The sequence below is a fragment of the Hemitrygon akajei genome, chromosome 12, assembly GCF_048418815.1.
Source record: "Hemitrygon akajei chromosome 12, sHemAka1.3, whole genome shotgun sequence".
Taxonomy (NCBI): domain Eukaryota; kingdom Metazoa; phylum Chordata; class Chondrichthyes; order Myliobatiformes; family Dasyatidae; genus Hemitrygon; species Hemitrygon akajei.
Genome location: NC_133135.1, coordinates 31214163 through 31238818, shown reverse-complemented (window position 1 = coordinate 31238818; position 24656 = coordinate 31214163). Strand labels below are relative to the sequence as shown.

Here is a 24656-nt window from a genome sequence, read left to right as displayed (position 1 = left end):
ACAAGAACTTTCCCATAGTAAATGGAACAAGTAAAGATTAAGACTTTCAGTAGACTTAACCACAAATCCACATGATGAGATAAGAGTGGATACAACTCCTTATGGCAGTTTAGACACTTAGCACCATTACTCAAGGGTGCTGAGGAATAGAGTGCTGTTTAGGCCTAAATCCAATGTAATAGCAAACGTCCATCAGTGTAACATACACATTTGTGAAACATACATCACTCACACCTCCTCTTGGGATTTAACTCTACTCTTAATTTTTCATCACCCATGGATGATCTCTTTCACAAACAAGAAAAAATCTGCAGATACTGGAAATCCAAGCAACGCACAAAATGCTAGAGGAACTCAGCAGGCTAGGCAGCATCTATGGGCAGAAAAGTATGGTTGATGTTTCGGGCTGAGACCTGTCAGCAGGACTGTCCGAAACGTCGACTGTACTTTTTTCCATTGATGCTACACAATCTCTTTCAGTTGGGATTGTGTGCCATAATAGGATTTTTTCCCCAACTTCTGCTCAAGTTCTTTAAATGCTAACTATTGCCTATTCACCATCACAACTTTTAATGTGTTCACCCAATCAACCTCTGATAACTCTCCACTCATGCACTTGTGCCTGATTTATTTTTCCCAACTCTCTCATAAAACTTTCCTTCTCCTGCCATTTTACGTTGTTCCTGTCTTTCCACTTACCAAACTAAACAAAATTGGAATTCATTCTTAAGCAATCATTGGTATAAAATGACACTAATAAAGTTTTTTTTCAAACACTGAAGTCCGCAGAGGCAGCATACTGATTAAGCATTCTCTTAGTCATGTTATAAGCTAACTCAAATACTTGGAGATTCCATCCAAATATTCCATATTATCACAATGAAAATTATAACTATAAAATTCCCTTATCTGAACGAGTGGACTCCCATCATTACAGAACTACACTTCTTAACTAATGATCTCTACTTGAAAAAAAATGAAAGGATTTTCTTCTGGGGGAGAGTATTTAACTTTCTTGTCTTGTGCTACTAGCCTCATGTTACAAAGTGACAAATCCCAGAGTGAGAACTCATTGGAATTCTTCTCTGAAGGACCTGCTCTGACAAAATCCTGTAATTCCTACAGTACAGCGCAAGTACAATGTAATAAATCTTTTCCAACAAGTCTAAGAACCTCCAAATAACTGCAAAAGAAGTGCTGTTAACATTATTTCATTCTGAAATCAGAAATAATAGAGGTGAAGGTGAATGTCAAGTAATCACTTGAAACAAAAGTAATCCATTAGAAATCACAGAGCAATAAAGCAGAGATTCAATCAGTAAACCAACCACAAACTTGCATCACACACTGATTGCACTATATTTCTCAAATAGCAATTTTAGTTTTGATGCCATTTCAAGCAATTACTTCTAATCAGATTATAAAGACAAAGAGAGACATGAAGAGTATTTAAAACAAGGAATTAACTAAAGCCACACGAGGTTACTCAACTGAGACAGAAGTCTCAGTCTAGAATGCCGCTTCAATGAACATTGATGAAGTACCACCTTTAAAATCAGATTTTAAAATCAAGGCTCTATCTATGCTACAGAGGGATGCAAAAAGCAATCGTTAAAAAGACAGAAGTTGCAGTGGGTGGGAAACAGAACTCCAGAACAGATAGTGGAGTGGTTGTAGAGAAAGATGTTGTAAGCCTACTGACAAAGTCACGAATCAAAAGGTCGAGCACGGGGGAACTAATGTTCTGAGCCGTACATACTTCAATGTGAGGAGTATTCTAGGAAAGGCGAATGAGCTTAGGGCATGGATCGGCAACCCAAACCATTAGTGAGACTTGGTTACAGGAGATGTAGGATTGTCAGCTCAGTGTTCTGGTGCTCTGCTGTTTTAGATGTGACAGACTGGAAAGGATTAAAGGGGGAAGGGTGGCATTACTAGTCAGGGTAAATGGTACGAAAGTGCTCAGTCAGGACAGAATGGTGAGCTTATCTAGTGAGGCTTTATGGGTAGAAATTGGGAATAAGAAAGTATGACCATATTAATAGGATTATATTATAGACCACCCCAACAGTCTGCAGTCTACATGCACATTTATAGAGAGATTGCTTACTGTTGCAAGAAACATAAGGTTGTTATAGTAGGTGATTTTAACTCTCTGCATATTGACTGGGATTACCAGAACATAAAAGAGATGGATGGAAAGAATTTGTCAAATGTATTTTGGAAAAATCAATGCATATAGTAGAAGTCCCAACATGAGAAAGTGTGGTACTAGATCCTATTAGGGAATGAAGAAGGGCAGGTGACAGAGGCTTGTGTAGGGAAATACTTTGCATTTGGTGATCAAACTGCTATTAGTTTCTAAGTAATTATGGAAAAGAATAGGTTTGGTCCTTGGGTTGAAGCTCTAAATTGGAGAAAGGCCAATTTTGATGGTATCTGAAAAGATCCAGCAAGTGTGGATTGGGACATGTCGTTTTCTGGCAAAGGTGTACTTGCTAAGTAGGAGGACTTCAAAAGTGAAATTTTGAGAGTACAGACTTTGTATGTTGCTGTCAGAATAAAAGGAAAGGATAATGGGTTTAGGGGACCTGGTTTTCAAGAGATATTGAGGACCTGGTTAAAAGAAATTTATATAACAGGTATAGGCAGGTAAGAACAAATGAGGTACTTGAGGAGTAAATAAATGCAAAAGAATACTTAAGAAAGAAATCATGAGGGCTCAAAGAGGCATGATGTTGTTTTACAAGGTGTAAAAGAATCCTAAGGGCTTCTACAAACATATTAAAAGGTTAGCAGGTGACAAAATTGGTCCTCTGGAAGATCAGAATGGTAATCGATGCGTGGAGCCGAGAGAGATGGAGGTGATCTTTAATGGATCTGAATCTGTTCAGGAGATGGACACACAGTCTATAGAAGTGAGGCAAAGCAGCTGTGAGGTTATAGGCCCTATACAGATTACAATGGAGGAGGTGTTTATTGTCGAGACAAATTAAGGGGGTAATTCCCCAGGGATTTCATCGGACTCTGTGTGAGACAAGTACAGAAATTGTAGGGGCCCTAACAGAAATATTTAAAACTTCCTTAGTGATGGGTGAGGTGCCGAAGGATTGGAGGATAGTTAATGTTGTTCCATTGTTTAAGGAAGGCTCCAAGAATATACCAGCAAATTTTAGGCCAGTGAGCCTGACATCAGCAGTGGGAAAGTTATTGGAAGGTGTTCTAAGGGACCAGATACAGTGCCTATAAAAAGTATTCCCAGTACCCCCCTCCCAGAAGGTGTTAAAGACCGGGGAAAGATTGAATAGGTTAGGATTTTATTCCCTAGAATGTAGAAGATTGAGAGGAGATTTGATAGAGGAATACAAAATTATGTGGTTTATAGACAGGGCAAATGCAAGGAGGCTTTTCCACTGAGGTTGGGCGAGACTACAACTAGAGGTCATGGTTAAGGGTGAAAGGTGAAATGTTTATGGGGAACGTGAGGGGGAACTTCTTCACTCAGAAGGTGGTGTGAGTGAAGAACGAACTACCACGGAAATGGTGGATGTGGGTTCAATTTCAATATTTTGGATGGCTGCACGGATGGACTGGTATTGAGGGCTATGGAACAGGTGCAGGTCAATGGGACAAGACAGATTAATGGTTCAGCATAGACTAGATGGACCATAAGGCCTGTTTCTGTGACTGTACTCTATGACTAATTATTGTGACTGTAATTTATCTGAGTCAATACCACCACATGGCTTTTCTGAACAAGGCATATCTTCACTGTTTGCCAGCAAAAAAGATTGCTTCTTAACATTATATTCAAGAATGCTGTGGACAGTTTGAAATTCCTAAGTATTGTACAAAAAAAGTTCACTCTTTTCTTCCTGCTTCGTTTACAGAGGTAGAGCAGAACTTATCAGGCTCTTAATGTCAGAGCGGGTTCATCTGTGGTCAGTTTTTACGTCTAGTAAGCAGCCAATACTTTAATTTGCAACATTCAACATGGAAGGTGGTCAGTAGAAGCCACATTCAATGAACCAAAATAACAGAAGCAACAAAGATAGACCTCTCCAAATTCTGCAGACACTATGTGTCTCCATAAATGTAGTTTATACCATGGGAGTGAACAATATTGTTATCTAAATTCTAAAATACCACTTGAAGTTTCTTTCTATGACATTATGATTTATTAGTATATGTTTTTGCTTTGGGTAATAAGAATATTTCTCAGTCCCACAGAAATGGTTAAAGCAATTTAAGTTTTGAATCTTATAACTGGCAACCATGGCAGGGTAGAAGAGGGTGACTGGATAACCTTCTCAAAGATCAGTAATGCAGTTCTCTTTGTTCAAATTCCTCATAATTCATTTGAAAAGTAAAACTAACCACACATGCTGTGGAGTTACCGAAAGGCGAATTTGACCCAGAGCTGACTGACTATACTACTGAGATCAACATTTCAAGTGACACACAAAGATAAACTTCATTATCAGGAGCTCATATTTTCTTCCCTCACTGGATTCAGCTCTTTGTGGGAATACTGTGACAGAAGTAGAAATTATTTTAAAAAGTTGACTTAATCTGGGGACAAGTTCTGGAAAAACATCTTCCTTGTGTTCTTCAGATAAAAAAAAGAACGTTCTAGACGTTCAAAAATGAAGTTTTCACCCTTTGAAAAATACAGTGTGTAGGTTGCATGAATATATACATTCAATTCTTTTATCACCTCCTTTCTATCCTTTCAATCCTTTCAGCCAACACATTGAACTCACATAAATGCTTCTCTACTCCGTTTGTAAATATTGATCCATAGATGTACCAGGGTAACACATTGCCAGGAACTAACTCGCTCTTTGACACTTTCCTTTTTCTCATTTCACATTTTTTGATAAACGTGCAGATGACAAATTGCGATAGATGCTTTCCTGGAAAACAGCCCTTCCTGTAATGACGAGGGTGCCTGTGGGTTGAAAAGCCTTTTAGAAATTTAGATAGGGAAGGCAGCGAAGGTTAAGGTCCTAATGCAGGCAAATGGGCAAAAAGACTTACACGGCCTTGTGGCTGAGGACCATTTCTGTGCTGTGCAACTCTACAACAAGTCTACATCTCCAACAGGCTCCCTATCTGCTTAGAATGTTCAGAACACGTTTTTCTGTTAAAAGATGCAGTTCCTTCTCTTCACCTCATTTTTTTTTAAGATTAGTTTAGGGATTAGGTACAAAAACAAAGAACTCCTAAGTATCAGATTATTTAAAGTGTTTCGGTCATATGTCTTCACTGGAAACATTAGCTCATTGGTCAATCTATTCTGATTGCTGCAGTTTAAGTTACAATCTCATAATATGTACTTTCAAACAACAAAAATTTCCATGTACCTTGGAGATTTGGTCAATTAACACATAACAAATTGCAGAAATAGTCTGTCAACCACACTACTTCAGAGGCTGCATACTCATTGTCCAACTTAGTAGCGACGAAATTGGAGAATATGTCAAGTGAGAAAACAGATTGGCAATTTTTCTGATATTGAATAGAAAGTGGGTCAGAACTACTATCTTTTCCACTGCCTAGGGACAGACACTTGAGATGGCTTTACAGCCAAGTACATTAGTATCAATTCTTCAGCATTTGTATCCACACATCTGAGGTACTAGTTGGTTTTTTGATCTATAATTTACTGCAATTCAATGAGGTTGCTTGCACCTTTCTCAATCTTTTTCACATAAAACTTCCATATGAAATCTGATACCACTGAATACACAGGGCTAGATATCAGCAACATAAACAAAATAAATAAAGAAAAAAGATACTAAATTCTGACTATTGATTGACATGTTAGAATGTATAAAGTCAATGCAGTGAGATCCTTGTCAGGCAAATTCCTTCTTGGGAATCATTAAGTCATATGAACAATTAAGTCATACTTATAAAGGAATGTTAAACTTCTACCCTCTGAAACAATGGGTGGGGATGGAATTGGCGTTTAAGAGTACTTCACAGAATTCTGATCAGCACAAGCAGAAAGTGGTGCTGAATTAGAGGGCTTGGATTATGAAGAGAGACAGAATAGACTGGGTCTGCTCTGTCTGGGCCAAAGGAGGCTGATAGTGACATGGCCGACGTATGTAATTTTGAGACAAAGATAGGGTAGATGACTATATCTTGTTTCTCAAAAACTAGAGGACATGGGTTTTAAAAGTTCAAAGCGATCTGAGGGACTAGTTTTTCAACCCAAAGAGTAGTATCTGAAATGAGCTGGTTCAGGCAGGAACAGTAACAAAGTATAAAAGGCACTGGACAGGTACTGAAATGAGCAAGGCTTTGAGAGATTTGGGATAATGAAAGCAGGTGGGATTAGTACAGATACACATGACGATCAGCATCAATGTGGTGGGTTAAGGGGCCTATTTCTATGCTGTACAACTCTATGGAGTACTGTGCTCAGTTCTGGTCACCTCACTACAAGAAGGACATGGGAACCATAGAAAGGGTGCAGAAGAGATTTCCAAGGATGTTGCCTGGATTGGGGAGCGAACTCAGCCTTTTCTCCTTGGAGCGACAGATGATGTGAGGTGACCCAATTGAGAGGCACTGACTGTGTGGATAGTCAGAGGCTTTTCCCCAGGGCTGAAATGGCTAGCATGAGAGGGCATAGTTTTAAGGTGCTTGGAAGTAGGTACAGAGGAGATGTCAGGGGTAAGTTTTTTATGCAGAGAGTGGTGAGTGAGTGGAATGGGCTGCCGGTGGCAGTGGTGGAGGCGGATACGATGGGGTCTTTTAAGACACTCCTGGATAGGTACTGTACATGGAGCTTAGAAAAATAGATGGCTAAGGGTAAGCCTAGGTAGTTTTAAGGTAAGGACATGTTCAGCACAGCTTTGTGGGCCAAAGGGCCTGTATTGTGCTGTAGGGTTTCTATGTTTCTATGACTGATGCCTGGGACTGATTATATCAGTTATAAGGAGAGACTAGACAGACAGATTATTTTCCTTGGATTACAGATGGCAGAGGGGGGATCCAATGGAGGCGTACAACGTTATTATAATAGGTATCAATATTAGTATGCTTTTCCCCATAGCAGAGGTGTTTTAGTTATCGCATTCTTTATCTTAGTCAGTTTATTATGTGCTGCATTGGGTCCGGAATAACAATTATTTTGTTCTCCATTACACGAGTACTAGAAATGACATTAAGCAATCTTGAATCTTGAGACAGGTATCCTGCAACAAGTGACCCATCCGATGTCCCAAAGTCTTTGCACCCTTAATGAAGCAGACGTTATGAGATTTATGGTATACTTTCCTTTATATACAGCTCTCAGAGCAAATTTTTTAAAAAAACTAATGGTCAAGGTGGATCATTTGATTGGCATGCCATTTATAACCATATAACAATTACAGCACGGAAACAGGCCATCTCAGCCCTTCTAGTCCATGCCGAACGCTTACTCTCACAATAAAAATGTCATAAAAATATTCAGTTCCTCCATTACTTGCGCACAGTAGATGCATTATCTTCTGTAAAATGCAGCAAATTGCCTTCCAAAATTTCAGACAATGCCACCCTAGTCTGTGATTTCCATGAGCAAGGCAGCAAGTGCATAAGAACACCACTACCAGAGAGTTGAAAATAGAACAGTATAATATGGGAAAAGACCATTTGGCCCAGGATGTTGTGCCAAACTCATTAAACTAGTAACTAAAAGCCAACTAAACTAGTCACTTCTGCCTGCACAAGTCCATATCCTACAATTCCCTGCCTCTTAGATGCCTCTACTGTATTTGCCTCCACTACCACCTCTGGTAGCATATTCCAGCCACTTAGCACTCTCTGTGTAAAAAAATAAACTTGTCCCACACATTTCCTTTGAATTCACTCACAGTATGTTTCAATGTACGTGTAATCTTTCTCTTTAACCTTCACTCGATCTGTGCCTCTCATAATCTTACAAATTTCTATCAATCTCCCCTCAACCTATACCACCCAGAGAAAACAATCCTGGCATATCCAACCACTCCTCATAGCACATGCCCTCCAATACAGGCAGTATCTTGGTAAACGTGCAAGTCATGGAAATGTATTATTGATCCTGGATCCTGGAACTCACTCCGGCAGTGCTTATGGGGAAGATCTTCACCTAGAGGATGGCAGCAGTTCAAGGTAATGGTTCTCAAGGTCGAATACTATTAGGCAATAATTGTTAACATTGCTTACAACAGCCTTACCCTGAAGAAAGTTTTGAATTTCATCCTATAAGCCATAGAACAAAAAATATTAATAAACTGAAAATGAATTAGAAAAGCTAAGGAGAAATCTACTTATTTATTCAGAGATATAGTTCAGACCAGAACCCTTCCGTCCCAACAAACCACACTGCCCAGCAACCCACCTATTTAACCCAACTCTAATTACAGGACAAATTACAATGACCAATTAACCTGCTAACCGGTAAGTCTTAAATATATTTAAAGTTTCAAATTTTAATCAGCTATATAATTTATGCAATGATTATTTTAGTTAAAATAAAAACAAGAACCTTTAAGTGTTCTCTACATTCCCATGGAATGCATGAGAAGTTAGATCTGCTTCTTAACGGAAGGGGAGAAGGGTATGAAAAATGGACTGTGTCTGGAATTGCAGACAGGAGGAATCCTCAAACTTCTGAAGAAGCAAGATAATAGAAATGTCTGAAGGACTGAAGCCAGAACTCTTGCTTTAGCATGGGAACTAAGGTTCACAATCTCTTTTTATGTTATGTTTGGCACAATGCAGACTAAAACTAAAGATGAAACAGTATGAAAGCATATCGCACCTTGTGAATTGAATACATTTTATAGTTGTCAAAATTCCACAAGAAAGCATTACTGCATTGATAGTCTTCCAGCAGACAGCATGGCAATTTTGAGTGTACAAGTGCTTGGATAATTCTGAAATTTTTATTCAAATGCCTACAAACATTGCATGATCTCAAATTTAATAACTGCATTATATTCTACCAAAATTGGATTTATATCAATTGTTCAATTTTTGTTCCTAATACATTTGATGTTAACCACAGCCTCCCATTGCCACTGTTTTGATGAAGTGAAAAATGTGGTGGGTGGGGATGGGAGGGGGGGTATATGAGGTAAGGCTGCCTGCATGTGTAGCTTCCAGTAGGAGCATGGCTGTGTCTGAGGACAATGGTAAACATCAGTTATCTTGATGATAAATAATTGGGTTGCATACAACTACTTCCCCAAAAGGAAAGTACAAAGAGAACCCAATGATACTGGTAAATTTTGGTTGGCAATATAAATAATTGAAAAACTATGAAGATTTTTAAGCCGCAGTAACAAACAGCATGCGGAGAACCACAGATTACAACTATGGATGCAGGCAATTTGGTCAGTTGCATCTGTGCTTCATTTTTATGTGGGCAAGTAACATTAAAGCTCACTTTCCTGTCTCATCCTAAATCATCTTCCTCAGCTTCAAGTGCTTATTTAACCCCCCCCCCCCCCAAGAAACAGTTTGTGGCTCAATAAATATCAAGGTTAAACAATTTTCTGCTTCATGAAAGTGACAATGTGGAAAAGACTGATGCCAGGGTGATAAAAATCTGATTGGAAACACTTGTCAAAATGTCAACTGTTTCTGAAGGTCAAGGAACACCTCAACACAACAACAGGAATTGCAGCTCACAGACAAATATAAAATTGCATTATTTGCCTCACAGATTCTAAGGTCACCTTGGAGCTGCCCAGACCGAATGACGAAAGGTCAACCACAGCCCGGAAACGAACACCTGTACCTACATGTTATGTGTATGCAGTTTTATCATTTTTAGGCAAGACATTTGCTGGTCAGAGGTGCCCAGTGAAATTCAATGACTAGCATTCAAAGTAAAAGTCTATAATTACATTTTCCACCAAGTTGGAAACATTATTTGAGTTACTTTTCCTTAATATTTGTTATAAACTGCTGTGGTATAACTTCCTTGATGCGAAGTCTTAAGTGGACACCTTATGTTAAATAATCTCAGAAAAAGTGATGGTAGCACTGTGATTAAAACATTTCTCTGCAGTACCAGCAAAACAGGTTCAATTCCCGACGCTGCTTGTAAGGTGCTTGTACATTCTCCCTGTGACCGCGTGGGTTTCCTCAGGGCGCTCTGGTTTCCTCCCACAGTCCAAAGATGTACTGGTTGGTAAGTTCATTGTAAATTGTCCTGTGATTAGGCTAGGATTACATTGGGGGATGGCTGGGCAGCGTGACTTGTAGGGCAGGAAGGGCTGACTCCACACTATATGTCAATTAAAAAAAAGAAATCTTGCAAAAGTAATGAACCTGTATAGTCTCTGGAATGTGAAATTAGTTTTAGTTACCTTCCGGAAGATTGAAATCAATATCTCATCTTCAAATCTAATATATACCTTCCAAGCTTGGTATTACAGTCCAAAGAAATTTGTGAAAATACACAAACTACAGGTGCAAAAAATCTGAAACAGAAAATGCTGAAAACACTCAGCAAGTCAGGCAGCATCCGTGGAAAGAGAAACAGCATGAAATTTTCATGAGAAATCTTCTAAGAATCCCACGTTTTTAAAGCACACATTAATATAATTCCAGAGCCAATAGATGCTGTTAAGTGAAAACAATGAAGTAGTTAAGTGTTCACTGTCAATGAGATGTACTACTTGACATTTCTGAGATGTTTCCAATTAGTACAGTATTTTGTTTAGATTGGAAATAACTATAGAGCACTACACAATGTAAATCTAGCATTAAGAAACACTGGGCCGGATTTCACAAAAACATAATAATGCTGTTAGGTATGCAAAAATCAGTCAACATTTTTTTTTGTCAGGAGATACCTGATCAACAGCAAGTTGTCACAAATTTCCCTGTAAATTTCATAGAGTTGATTTAATTTCACATTAAATGCCTTTAAATTCTCCACAGAATGTGGTCTAGTTGTTATGAGAACAAGTATACAGTATTGGTTCCAGGATCCCCCGCAGATACCAAGAAACATGGGTGCTCAAGTCGGTAGACTTTAGGACCCGATGGAGCTCTGGACCTTATTTAACCTGTCTCAGTGCGGTGGATTCTAGGACCCGGCGGAGCTCGGGACCCGCTGCCCGCAGTGTTTCTGTTCTGGAAAACGATCATGACTGAAAATAAAGTGGAAATAATAAAGCAATCAGAAAGAGGTGAAACACCATCGGTCATTGGAAAAGCATTAGGCTACAGTCAGTCAACCATCGGAACAATTTTAAAGGATAAAGTGAGAATAATGAAGCATGTGAAGGCCCTGTCCCGATGAAAGCTACAATTATTACTAAGCAATGCAGTGGTTTAATTATTGAAATACATACGTTTCTTAAGTGTTTTATAAGCATAGAAAGGTAAAATATATACTACATACTAAGACAAATGTTTGACTAACTGACACTAAATAATACCGGATGTACCTGTTCCAACTTAGAGAACTTCCGGTTTTTTTTCGATTCCCAATCCACGGTAACCTACGCAGATCCTCCCATATACTTTAAATCATCTCTAGATTACTTATAATACCTAATACAATGTAAGTGCTATGTAATTAGCACCTCGGACTTCAACTACTGCACAGAGTCTTGCCATCTTCAGAAGTTTTCTGATGACTTTGCCATAGTTGGATGCATCAGCAAGGGAGATGAGGCTGAGTACAGGGCTACAGTGTCTTACAGTGGTTATTGTAAATTGTCCTGTGATTAGGTTAGGGTTAAATCGAGGTTGTGGGCCAGTGCTTCTATGCTGTATCTCTAAACAGATACAAGATACAAGTTATATGCAACTCCTGACCACGTTCTGACAAAACATCGGCTTGGCGTCATCTAAATCTATTACCACATACAGTTATAGGGGTAATCCATATATCTACCTAGATATATCAAATCAACATCATACATATAAAGTTCTTCTGTTATCTTTTTTTACTTCCTTTACAGAGACCGAAAATTGGGGAAATGCAGGTGGCAAAATAGAGACTAGAAAAGAAGAGGCAGTGAGAGAGATAGAGGGAGGCAAACAGACAACATAGAGTACAAGAAAGAAATAGGATAAAAATACTTTCTTCAAGCATTATATATCAAGCATCTCCACTTACACTATTATTCTTTCTGCATCACAGCAAAGCTAATGAAGGTGGAAGGAAAAGAAACTGAAGTCTTGCAGAAGAATATGCTGAAGCCTTTTCAGAGAGAACAAGTAGCCGTGTAAAAACCTGTGGGAATGCGAATTGTGCAAGAAGATCAGAGTGCAACGTGTCAACACTCCAAAATATGCCAAACTAGAAGAAAGGACTGGATACGGTGGTGGATTTAATGAAAAGAGAAACTTAAATGAGGTGCGAAGCAGAGAGTAAGCACAGCTGTTTCTGCCCAAAATAAACTGAGCACTTAAAGCGCTTTAACCATCAATTTTGAAATTCTCTGAATAGCTCTCCATTCAAAAGAAAGAACAGGTCCCTCGAAATGTAGCAATATTTATAGAGGATTTTCCACACTAACAGCCTAGAAAACAGCTATTCTAAAACATAGACTGAATGAGATTACAGTTAATACCTCAGGGAGATATGAAAAATAATATATACTAGTGACTCCCAACACAATTGAAATAGCTTAAAATATTTTGTAATGTTGGGAATACAGATGATTGAAGAGAGATGGTGACACAATAATAAAGGGTGTCGAGAAATATCAGAAGTGTTACTGGTACAAGGACACTCTTACATATTAACTCTTTGCCTCGTAACTCCTTCACCACCTCGATAAGACCTCGGGTTTGTTTACGCTTCATGTTCAGGTAAATATGGCCATGTTCTAAAGCAAGACACGATTGTAAGCTCATTCTTCACATTATAGAAAGATCATATCTAACTTTACAAGTTTATATTACTCTGTCAATGTTTTCCACTGATCATTTACAACTGAGGCATGCCAAGCTATGCCTTCACAGGCACATTAGGATCTCAACGACATAACAAAACTCATGTGAGATTCAAAAGCAAGGTTTTTCAGACTGTACCCCAGTGGAGACTTTCAGACACTTTTCCAATCCTAACTTACCAGTAAGGAACCAGAGAACTAGTCAATTAATCATATCACTAACCATCTGTGACCCATACAAATTTTGTGTATGTTTCAATGGAGATCACCCTACATTATTCTAAATTCTAGTCTCTCCTCACAGGAAAATTCCCAACCTGTGAATCAATTTGTTATATGTTTCTTGCACTCCTACCACCATTATGATATTCCATTGGTTGGGAGAACTGATCTGAACATAACCTTACAGGTGCAGTCTCATTGCAGTCTGCATTAATTGCAGTAATATACACTCAGATGTACACTGCATAGCGTTGATTCATTATAACGCTCTTATTCAATTCTTCATTGAAATTTTTTTAAATAACAAAAATACATTTGAAACAACATTTAGAACTTCTCAAGAGCAGCCGCCATTACAGTAAACTTCAATCAGTCAATGGGAGTGCTTTACATACACGTCAAGCCACTCACAGCTAATCACGTATTAGTTCACGCTCTGCCTCCCCCACGGGTGTAAACGTTCTTGCGTCCTTGCCACTTTTTTCACCCATAACATTTGGAAAATGGGCTGCAACTTCCAGTGAGGGTAGTGAGAGCCCTAATAACGAAGAGCTTCGAGAACTGGCAAAGCAACACATCCTGGGTGAATCTGAGGCCAGGGGTGGAGAAGAGGAAACACGAGCAAGAAACCTCACCACAAAATTCCTCAGCACTAGCATCAACACAATCACACAAATCATGGACCAGTTCATTGATAATGACCTTGACTGGGTGCAAAGAAACAAGGCAAAGAGAGGTGTTCTTGACATGATTTCCTGCTACCGAAAACTGCTTCATGAGATGAAACTTAAGAAAAGGACTTCAAATCTCGATGCCTACTTGAGGAAGCCAAAGTTAGAGGAGAACCCACAGATTGGTCCCTCGTCTAAGATGTAACCACCACCCACTTCCCTCCACTGCTGTGATGTATTGCTGCTCCAATGATGTACAGATGAAGCCTAGTTGCCATGTTTGTTACTCCACGAATTGGTGTATACATAAAATAACATACCATATATTTTTTTTAAAAATCAGGCACACATGTCCATTTACGCCATGTTATAATGTCCCTGCATAGCACTGATTTACAGAGCATTACCCCACCTCTGAGGAACATATCCTCAGTGCTAAGTGGGGTCTGAGTGTATCTTAAAATTTTCATTCAAAATCTCTAAGACTTCTGAACTATGTACCTTCATGTAAGTTTCTGGTACGTATTTCATTCACAAGGTCCCTGTGAACGTCAACACTTTTTAAGAACAACATTACTTTTCTATCCTTTCTACCAAAGAATCTTCATATTTTTCTCACATATTCTACTTGCATTGTCCTAAACTCTCTAAATCCACTTTAAGCTTCTTTTTATCCTTCTCACAACTCATACGACCAGCTAGCTTTCATTCATCAGAAAACCTGACTGTTTTACACTTAGCCCCTTCATCGATAGGTCTTTAGTGCCTGTCGCTGCAATGTAACTGTCTTAACCTGAAAATGACCAATTTATTCTTGCACTGAAATTCAATGTTTTCCGATAACGAACCTTTCCCGTTTTTATTTGAATGAGCCAGCCCGAATGAAGGGTCAGCAGTATGAAATATTAACTCACGTTTTCTCTCTCCACTGACACTGCCTGGCCTACTGGACACTTTCAGCACCATTTTGTATCAGATCTCCTGCACACACAATAGTCCGGAGCTCACAGTTCCAGCACTGTTGTTTTTTCCTCCCCCTCTCACCTTGCAACAAGCTTTAACATACTCCTGGGTGTCACCAATACTGCTTGTGTCATTCTGCCTCTTTTGGTCTGCATCTTATCACATTTTCCTTCCACCTCTTCCTGTTGTCTGCATCAATTTCCCTTTCAGAAATCCATTTTCTCTACTTGACTAGGCCCAGGTATTCTGCAAAGAACTTTGTTTTAGTCTTTTGGCAATAACAGCTATTTTCCATCTTTCCTGCATTAACATTAGAGAATATAATTGAAAATGCCTCATCAGTGAATTACTTAATTTCTCCTTTACCACATTGCCCATTACGTAAACAAATAAGAGCTCCCTTTACCTAAATTATTAACTCTCAGAGCTGGATATACACAAGTGAAAACCAAACCCGGCATACAAGATAGACATCAACAAGCACACGGGAGTATCTAGATCATGCACTTACCTGTTAGGACCATAATATCAAGGAATTTCTAACAGCTAACACTGACACAATACGATACTCCATGCCAGCTTACTGAATAATGCACTCATAAATTTAGGCTCTTCCCAAACAAAATTAGTGATGTGTAATTAAATTAATAAGAATAACAGGGTTCAAGAAACCAATACACATCAAATGGCAACACACACAAAATGCTGGTGGAACACAACAGGCCAGGCAGCATCTATAAGGAGAAGCACTGTCGACATTTCGGGCTGAGACCCTTCGTCAGGACAGACAGTCCTGATAGACAGTGTTTCTCCTTATACATGCTGCCTGACCTGCTGCGTTCCACCAGCATTTTGTGTGTGTTGCTTGAATTTCCAGCATCTGCAGATTTCCTCATGTTTGCACATCAAATGGCTAACATTTCTTTCAACTACAGGTGTCCCCCGCATTACGAATGTTCGCTTTATGCCACTTCACTTTTACAAAAGACCAACATTAGTAACTGTTTTCGCATTACAAAGAGGATTTTCACTTTTACGAAAATTTTTCCCATATAAATTAATGGTTCTTCACTTTTACGCCATTTTGGCTTAAGAAAGGTTTCATAGAAACGCTCTACCTTTGTAAACTGGGGGGGGGGGGGGGAACACCTGTATGTGACTTATGACTAATATTAAAGTCACCTTATAACAGAATTTTTTAAGAGAAAATCCAGTTATATGCCATTTTCCCATGCTTTATTTGGTTCTACATGATGTTAAAAGGGTTTTCCTGTAACCATTTGATCATCCACTGGCTCTGTCCTGTTATAAAAGATAACTAAAAGGAGCATATAAACCGTAGTTTTGTGCAACGCAATATAGCTGAACAGACAATTGTTGGAGGAATAGCTTTCATCAGAAACTGTACATGGGTAATGTTAAAAGTTTCCAACCAAGAAAATTTCTAAAATATTTTAAGGTGTAAATCTGGAGAAAGCGGTGAAATGCCACTCAAAATAAAACTTTAAAACAAAAACATACATCCAAGTTGATACATCAAGGGATAAGTAGACTTGTCGGAACAAAGTAATTGCTCGTTTTTATACTTGGCATAGTTTAAGTTCTGCGGCAGTGACAAGCTTGTATAATTGAGATGAATAGGTTTTTTATGGTAATACTAATGGTAAATTCACAGGCTTAATGTAATTAAGATAAAAGTATATTGCTGGGCATGGGATGACCTGGACAGATGTTACTGAAAACCCAATCAGGGCCAATGAATATAAATCGCATGGTATTCAATACTCAGAGGATTCATATCTGCAGTCAGTTGACACTGAGATGAATATAACCAATTACATAACTTTTGCCAGTTTTTAGAAACAAAAATGAAATTTGAGCTGAGAAGTGACTGCTGTAACTGCTCAATAACTCTGAATATAAAGGTTACCAGGCACCACACATGTACTGTATTATTTTTATTGTGTAAGTCTGCCCAAGGTCTGTGAGTTACTACACAACTTAACCAGATGGTCCTTTCAACCAAGCTACTCATTTGATACCTGTGAAAAACAAGCATTCAAAACACACAATTTACAGATTTTATTAATGGCATCAAAGCACTTAAGAAACGCCATAATACTTTTAAGGCACCACAGCTGCAGGCATCAAAATTATACAAGCACTGGGCAACAGGCAAATAATTTAGTAGGTATCAGAGCAAAGAAAGACATGTACTTTACCAAAATAAGGCACATAAATACAATTTAATAGCATGAGGAAAATAAGTGCTATTCTGCTTTCTTGCAATCATAATGAAAACAGTCAATTGCTCTGTACATTACACAGTATCTGCTAAGGTCATGAGTGGCTATCTTTTTGTAACCTGATCTCAGTAAACACTGATAAGTCAGTATTTATTAAATAGTGCCAACTTCTCATTGCATTCTTTCTGCATATATGCATGAATTAACAATCAAACTAATGCCATTCTCCACTTTTAATCACAAGAATGTTCTCTCGCTGCAAATGCTGGAATCTGTAGTGAAAAATAAACTGATGCAGGGTCTCAGCAAAAAACATTTACCATCCCTTTGTCTCCACAGATGCTGAGTTCTTCTAGCAGTACACTTTTTATTCTAAGGCCCATCAGTTGGTGAAACTACTTTGAGGAAGTCATCCAGTTGAATGGTGCCTCATTTGCAAATACTATATTGTACTTTAGCAGTACACTTATTGCCCCAAAACGTAAAAACCACAATCATGGCTTTGTACATGGTAGGTCATATCTAACCAATCTTACAGAGCTTTTCAAATAATTTACCAGGAAAGTTGATGAAGGCAAGGTAGTGGATGTTGTCGCAATGGCCTTTAGCACGGCCTTTGATGAAGTCCCACATGGGAGGTTGGTCAAGAAGGTTCAGTAACTTGGCATTCAGGATGAGGTAGTAAATTGGATTAGATATTGGCTTTGTGCGAGAAGCCAGAAAGTAGTGGCAGATGGTTGCCTCCCTAACTGGGGGCCCATGACTAGTGGTTTGCTGCAGGGCTGGTGCTGGCTCCATTGCTGTTTTTTATCTATAACAACAATCTGGATCATAGTGAACTGGATCAGCAAATTTGCGGATGAAACCAAGATTGAGCATGTACTAGACAGCAAGACATCAAAACACGCAGTGGGACCTGGATCAGCTGGACAAAATGTGCTGAAAAATGGCAGATGGAATTTAATGCAGACCAAGTGTGAGGTGTTGTACTTCAGGAGGACAAACCAGAGTAGGACTTACATAGTGAGTGGCAGAACAATGAGGAGTGCATTAGTACAGAAGTATCCAGGAATATAGATCTATAATTCCTTAAAAGCGGTAAAAAGAGCAGTAAAGAAAGGTTGAATAGGTTACGTCTTTATTCCCTGGAGCGTAGGAGAATGAAGGGAGATTTGATAGTGGTATGCAAAATTATAAGGGGTATTATAGGGCAAATGCAAGCAAACTTTTTCCACAGACGTTGGGTGAAACTAGAAATTGAGGTAATGGGTTTAAGAGTGAAAAGTGAAATGTTTAAGGGGAACATGAGGGGGAACTTCTTCATCCAGAAGGTCATGAGAGTGTAGCACAGGCTGCCAGTAGAAGTGGTGGACAAGGGTTCAATTTCAACATTTAAGGAAAATGTGGATAGGCACATGGAGGGCTTTGGTCCTGGTGCAGTTTGATGGGACTAGGCAAATTAATAGTTCGGCAAGAACTAGGTAGGCCCAAGGGCCTATTTCTGCACTTTAATGTTCTAAGATTCCAATTGTAAAAAGGAAGATAAAATCAAACGTACCATCTTGAAAAAGCATCTCCAAGCTAAGAACGGTATCTTAGAAACAGAATATAAATGTGCACTTTGTCACATTTTGGGCTGTAATCTACCCATGATAATGACATGGAAGTAAATCTGTCAAAGAGCATCAGAGATGTCCTAATTAAATGCCTACATTAATTGCTTATTTCTTCCCACGTGTGGCACGTGGCCAAGTGGATAAGGCGTCGGTCTAGTGATCTGAAGGTCGCCAGTTCGAGCCTTAGCTGAGGCAGCGTGTTGTGCCCTTGAGCAAGACACTTAACCACACATTACTCTGCGACGACACCGATGCCAAGCTGTATGGGTCCTAATGCCCTTCCCTTGGACAACATCGGTGGCGTGGAGAGGGGAGACATGCAACATGGGCAACTGCAGGTCTTCCATACAACCCTGCCCAGGCCTCAGTCATCATCAAAAATCAATGGACAGTCGAAGAAAGAAGAGGAAGTTGAAATTGAAATTTTCTACATCGCACAGGTTTACTACAAGAATCATCTCTGGACAGGAGCTATAATTTCTTTAGTTATGGAAAGTTATGACAGTGAAAGTATTTAGCTCAGTTTTAACCAATAAAAGTGAAATTTTATTTGTGTTTTGCATAACATTACAACTGATTAATATTATTAACTTTTCTCAATAATGAGACAGAGCAAAAAGAATATCCCTCATCTCATCTGTGATTTGGCTGTTTCCTGGATACACTAGGGACATTTTAAAGATTTAAAGAGTGGTATATTTTAAATATTTACAATGTTCTAAGAAGTGTTAATACAATGTGTTCTAATATCGGATAAATTTGTTAATGTACCATGTGTACAAACTGGCACAACTTATTTTCAGACATGGAAAAGCATGAAGTATTAAATTTTATAGCTACATGTCTCAGATCCAAATCACATGCTCCCACAACACTTAGCTGTGTGACTTCATGATGAAACATTTGAATATGTTGCCAAGCATAAAATTTGCCGTGGAGAATAAATGTGACTCTGGTCATTTTCATTCCTACAGATGACAGCAACAATCCATAAATGTACTGCAGAGTAAAAGCACAATAGCATATAGTAAACACAAGAGAGTGAGACAGACAAGAGAAAGATCTGAACACTTCATATCTTCAAGTGATTTTATATCACAAGTGGGATAAAAGAGCGTGTTGCTTTTCAATGAATATGCTCCAAACTATAAATTAACAAGTGATTTTAATTAACAAGTGGTTGGTACAACTACACAATCTGCTATATGGTAAACAAAACAAAATTACTGTTAATGTGACAAGTAGCTGTATGTCAACTTAAACAAATATTAGATAAACTTATTCATTATTTTCCTTTCAATAACAGAAACAGAAGTAGATAGATTGACAAGCAACAGACAATTTAAAACCTTGTGCACATACTATTATCTACAAGTGCACAAAAATGTCCTGCTCTTCCCTCTCGCAATAATTAAGCAAACACACAAATAAATAGCAGGAGTACATCACCTGGTCCCTCCTTCTTTCCTTGCCATCAATATAATCATGGCTGATTTCCCCCCAACTCTTCTTCTGCGGCAGTTCCCTGTAGCCCTCTATTCCCTAATCGTTCAGAAGTTTATTTACCTCCACTTTAATACTCCTAATAATTCAGCTTCCAAAACCTTTGGGGTAGAGAATTCTAGAGATTCACCACCCTCTGTGAGAAGTTCTTTTTACACACATCCATTTTACATGACCAGTCCCTTATTATTCAGGCCTCCCACACCAGTGAAACCTTCTCAACATCTATCCTGTCATGCTCCATTAGTATCAAGTTTGTATTTTTAAGCTCACATAATAAAAGTATAATTCACCATTTATCACATGAAATTAATATACAACACAATATAGATCACTCTTGCAAGACAAGGCCGCAAGTCAGTTCTGCCTTAAGTTAATGTTGAATTCAACAATTTCAAGTCCAGTGATTTCTCTGACACAATAACTAATTTGTTATATCAATATATCTAGTGCGCTTCAACAGAATTGCAGCATGTGTATATACTTCCACCCTTCAACCCGACCAAAATTAATGCATGAACAAAGGAAGGGAAGACAGATCCTCAGTTTACAGCACTGCGTAAAAGAGATTACTCATGTGAACTGAGAACTGGCCTAAATCCCACTGAAATCTCATCTTCTGGATACCAAAAGTAAGCTGATATTCCCAATAGCTCTCCTTGGAACAAAAGAAAGTAAGAGTTGTGCTGGACTTTCCTCCAGAGGGATCACTCATACGTTCCACTTCAATATCAAGCAAAGTGTGAACAGCATGTCCCATTCATGCCAATCCCTCAACCTAATCAACTCTGGACACAAAAAGATTGAGGCTGCACTCTACTGAATTTGTGCCAACAGAATGGAGTATCTGGAATTCCATTTTCCCAATCTTTCAATATATTCTTATGCTACACCACCACTTATACAGTTCTGTAAAACTTAAATACTAAAAGGTGAGAGGTGACAGATACCGAAGGTCCTAGATTCCAACAAGGCAGGTTAACAAGGTGTGATGTTGCTGAAAGTTCTTTCCCCGCAAGGTCATGGTATCTAATATGGAATTTATCACCTGAGTTTAATGTTCAACATAATATATAGCACCATATGTTTACTCCATGTGAGGGAATAATTATATGACGCTGTACGTTACATTTAACTGTTCTAAGACAATGCCACTAGCTACTTTCTCCTTAAAGAGTATCAGTGATCTCTCTGGTAAAGGTGCAACACAATTTGTCTTTCTTTTATTTCAACAAGAGCCAATAGGGAAATGTCACTTGTAATGGAGTGCGCAGGCATTGTTATTTAACATGACATGGGGTTGGCCTGCTGCATAATGTGGAAGCATTCAGTTCTAACAACACATTCAAATGTGATGTACTTGACATGGCTGAAGACAAATAACCGAGAAGCAGTTCCTTTAGGTTTAACCTGTCTTTGCTCAACTTTGACTTGTAGTTTCTAGGCTCTTAATGGGACAAGCCAACTTGGATGTCTTCATATTCTTCAAAAAGTTAGACTATGAATGTGTTTATTCAAGATTTAAAGTTTTTAAAAGAATGCAGGAATTCAAAGGTGAGAGCTTAAATGAAAGAAATTATAAATAACGTCAGGCTTTATAATGACAATAAAGAAAGCTTCAAAATTATAAGGAATCATCATTTGTTTGGAGCAACAAACAATCTGCATGAGGAATTTAGCAGACTGAACAGCATCTGTTGAGTGGAAAAACTGCCAATGGTTTGGATCAAAACCTTCATCAGGCGTGATACAGAGTTTTGACCTAAACAGTGACATACCTTTCCCCTCACAGATGTTGACTGACCAACTGAGTTAATCCAGCAGATTATTTGATGCACCAGATTCAAGCATCTGAACTCTCTTGTATTACATAAGCTACATGGTTTGGCACCCAGAAAGCATCAAGGACCATTATGGTTCTTATTGCAACTTCATTGGAATATTCAACACAGCAATGAAGACTGCTTAAAACTCAGTACGGTCCTTTCACAATAATCACTTGGCTGGATGCCAAATTAAAATGAAAGTAATTCTAGTGTGCACAAAATGCTGGTGGAACACAGCAGTCCAGACAGCATCTATAAGGAGAAGCACTGTCGACGTTTCGGGCCGAGAACCTTCGTCTCGGGGTCTCGACGAAGGGTCTCTGCCCGAAACGTCTACAGTGCTTCTCCTTATAGATGCTGCCTGGCCTGCTGTGTTCCACCAGCATTTTGTGTGTGTTGTTTGAATTTCCAGCATCTGCAGATTTCCTTGTGTTTGGTAATTCTAGTATGGATAGCTTTTAACAGAATTTCCCCAGATGGCTTGCATATCCTCCCTTTTCCCACTGAGTTAAGAAACTGTGATGTTCCGTGACATATTTCATCATTTTACTGGTTGCTTGCTACCAAAAACCTGGTCCTAAGTGCTTCCTTCATGTCAGGAGCAATATTTGTCAAGTGTCAGAAAAATAATCAGAATACCTGTTATTGTGCAAGGTCAGCTGGTTTGTCCACTAGGCTAAGAAGTACCAGGAGATTAGCAGACCTGACATTACAGTGACAAGTTCTGATTTGGTTCTCCACGATCTCACAACATATTTGTATCTGCAGTCCACTGCCTTACCCCTTTTTGTTTTATCCCTTGAAACTGAATACTGCTTCTGAAAAATTACTAAAAAAAATAAATAATTGGCCTTCTTTGATGTTAACAAACCTTTTGGAGGCAGGGCTATGACCTTCCCCTTGAATTACCTCCATGTCTTCATTGTCTGCAAATAAAACCATACACCCTGAAGCTATTTCACTGAAGCGAATCTCTTGTCCCGCCCCCAGTCATCCATCTCACACTTTTCAGACACACAAAAACTGCACATCACACTTTGAAGTCCATTATTCAAAGAGCTGGGCTGGAACCACATTTAAAACCACTTAAAAATCACCCAAAAAAAAACACCACAACAATAACTTGCCACATAGTTGTTCTGAAATACAGCTGAAACCCCTTCAGAGAAATACCTCATGATATTCACTTCATTGTTGTGATCATTCCTATTGAACAAGAATACATACAGATCTTTATTAGCACTAGTCTCCAGTACACTACCAACCAAAATTAGATCTATTAACAAGGAGTTTGGACTACATTATGAAGTGCTATTGAACTAATCTCTACAGAACTGCTGCAGTCAATATTTGTGACAATTCAACATACTTAAAATCTTCAAAGACAGTACTTTTCATAAAGAGGTGAAGGATTAAATATTCTGTACATTGAATTTCAGGTGCATTGTCTCTGAGCTTGTTTGAATTGACTATATTATACAATAGCTACACTTCATTTGTACATATGTGAAAAAATACATATACACACACACACACACACACACACACATATATATAAAGACTATCTTGTGAAGGTCAAGATTCAAAACTTCATGCAATATAAAGTAAACAAGATATTCTTCTGCAGGAATGTCATACACCCGAAATTTTAGTTTTATTTACTCTCTTCCCACTAGCTGCCTGACCTGTGGAGGATTTCCAATATTTTCCATTTTTATTTTAGACTTACAGCATCTGCACAGTTTTTTTCTGAGTGTTTTATTACTGAAAGCCAAGAAACTTCAACATCCAGATCAATTCAAGCAGCACAGCTTGCTTACGACCACAATCAGAACTTTGCAGCCTGCCACTAGTTTAACTGAATTGTGAAGTGCAAAGAGCTGGTCCACCAACCCTTGAGTATTACTTCTTTAGAACCTCCCTGTAAACTAACGCTTTACAAAAGCGTTAGCAAGACATATAGTTGGACGTGCTGAAACACTAATACTTCCCCTTCCCCCGCCCTCCCACTAACAGACACACCCTGCATGATCTGAAGAAATTTATCCCAAAAGTATTAAATTATGTATTATAGGAAAGACCAAAACACCAAATGCTATTTTCTCATCTCTTAAAAACGTGGGATCTTCATTTGTTTTCCTGTCTGGCCACCAGGATTATGGAGGCAGGAGGAGAGGACCTGAAGGTAAATCTGCCTCATTAGAAGCCAAAGGAGAAAAATGAAATAGTCCTGGCCTAGAGATTCATCCATGAGAAATACTCATCATCACCACCTGTCAGAGAAGTGATATTTACAGAAACAGACATTTTAAAAAGTGGTCAGTTCTAATCATTACTCAGAAGCAAAGTTCTAATCATTGGAAAACACCTGGACTTGTGTTAGGGAACATCGCCTTACCCTGAACTATTTGCTTCCTGATCTTTTCAAGCAGGTGCTGATGCATGATGCATGCGTCTATTCATGGAATGTTAAAGGGCACATACCTATAAAAGCTCCATACTTAAACTCTTAAAGAGATAGGGCTGCATGACTACCATCAAAAAGTTAAGTTAGTGAAAACATGTAACAACAAAAGGCACAAAGCAATGGAGATCTTGGTTAAGGTGATTACACAGTATTTCAAATGCCTGGGCTAATCCGGGACTACCTCAAGCAGATTGCATAAAGTCAAGTTACATTCACATTACATAAGTCCAAGAGTAA

The 24656-nt window shown here is 38.7% G+C and overlaps 1 protein-coding gene across 13 annotated transcripts in view; it reads right to left on the bottom strand.

Annotated features, from left to right (window-relative positions):
* The window catches only part of LOC140736843 (CMP-N-acetylneuraminate-beta-1,4-galactoside alpha-2,3-sialyltransferase-like), a 542908-nt gene that overhangs the window by 237030 nt on the left and 281222 nt on the right, over positions 1 to 24656 (bottom strand). For 8 of the 13 annotated variants that reach the window (XM_073062832.1, XM_073062828.1, XM_073062823.1 and 5 more), the window contains one exon: positions 23126 to 23158. The exons of the other annotated variants lie outside the window; for them this stretch is intronic. In XM_073062832.1, coding sequence (XP_072918933.1) covers positions 23126 to 23158 — 33 coding nt within the window. The remainder of the gene's footprint in view (positions 1 to 23125; positions 23159 to 24656) is intronic. 13 annotated transcript variants of the gene reach the window in all.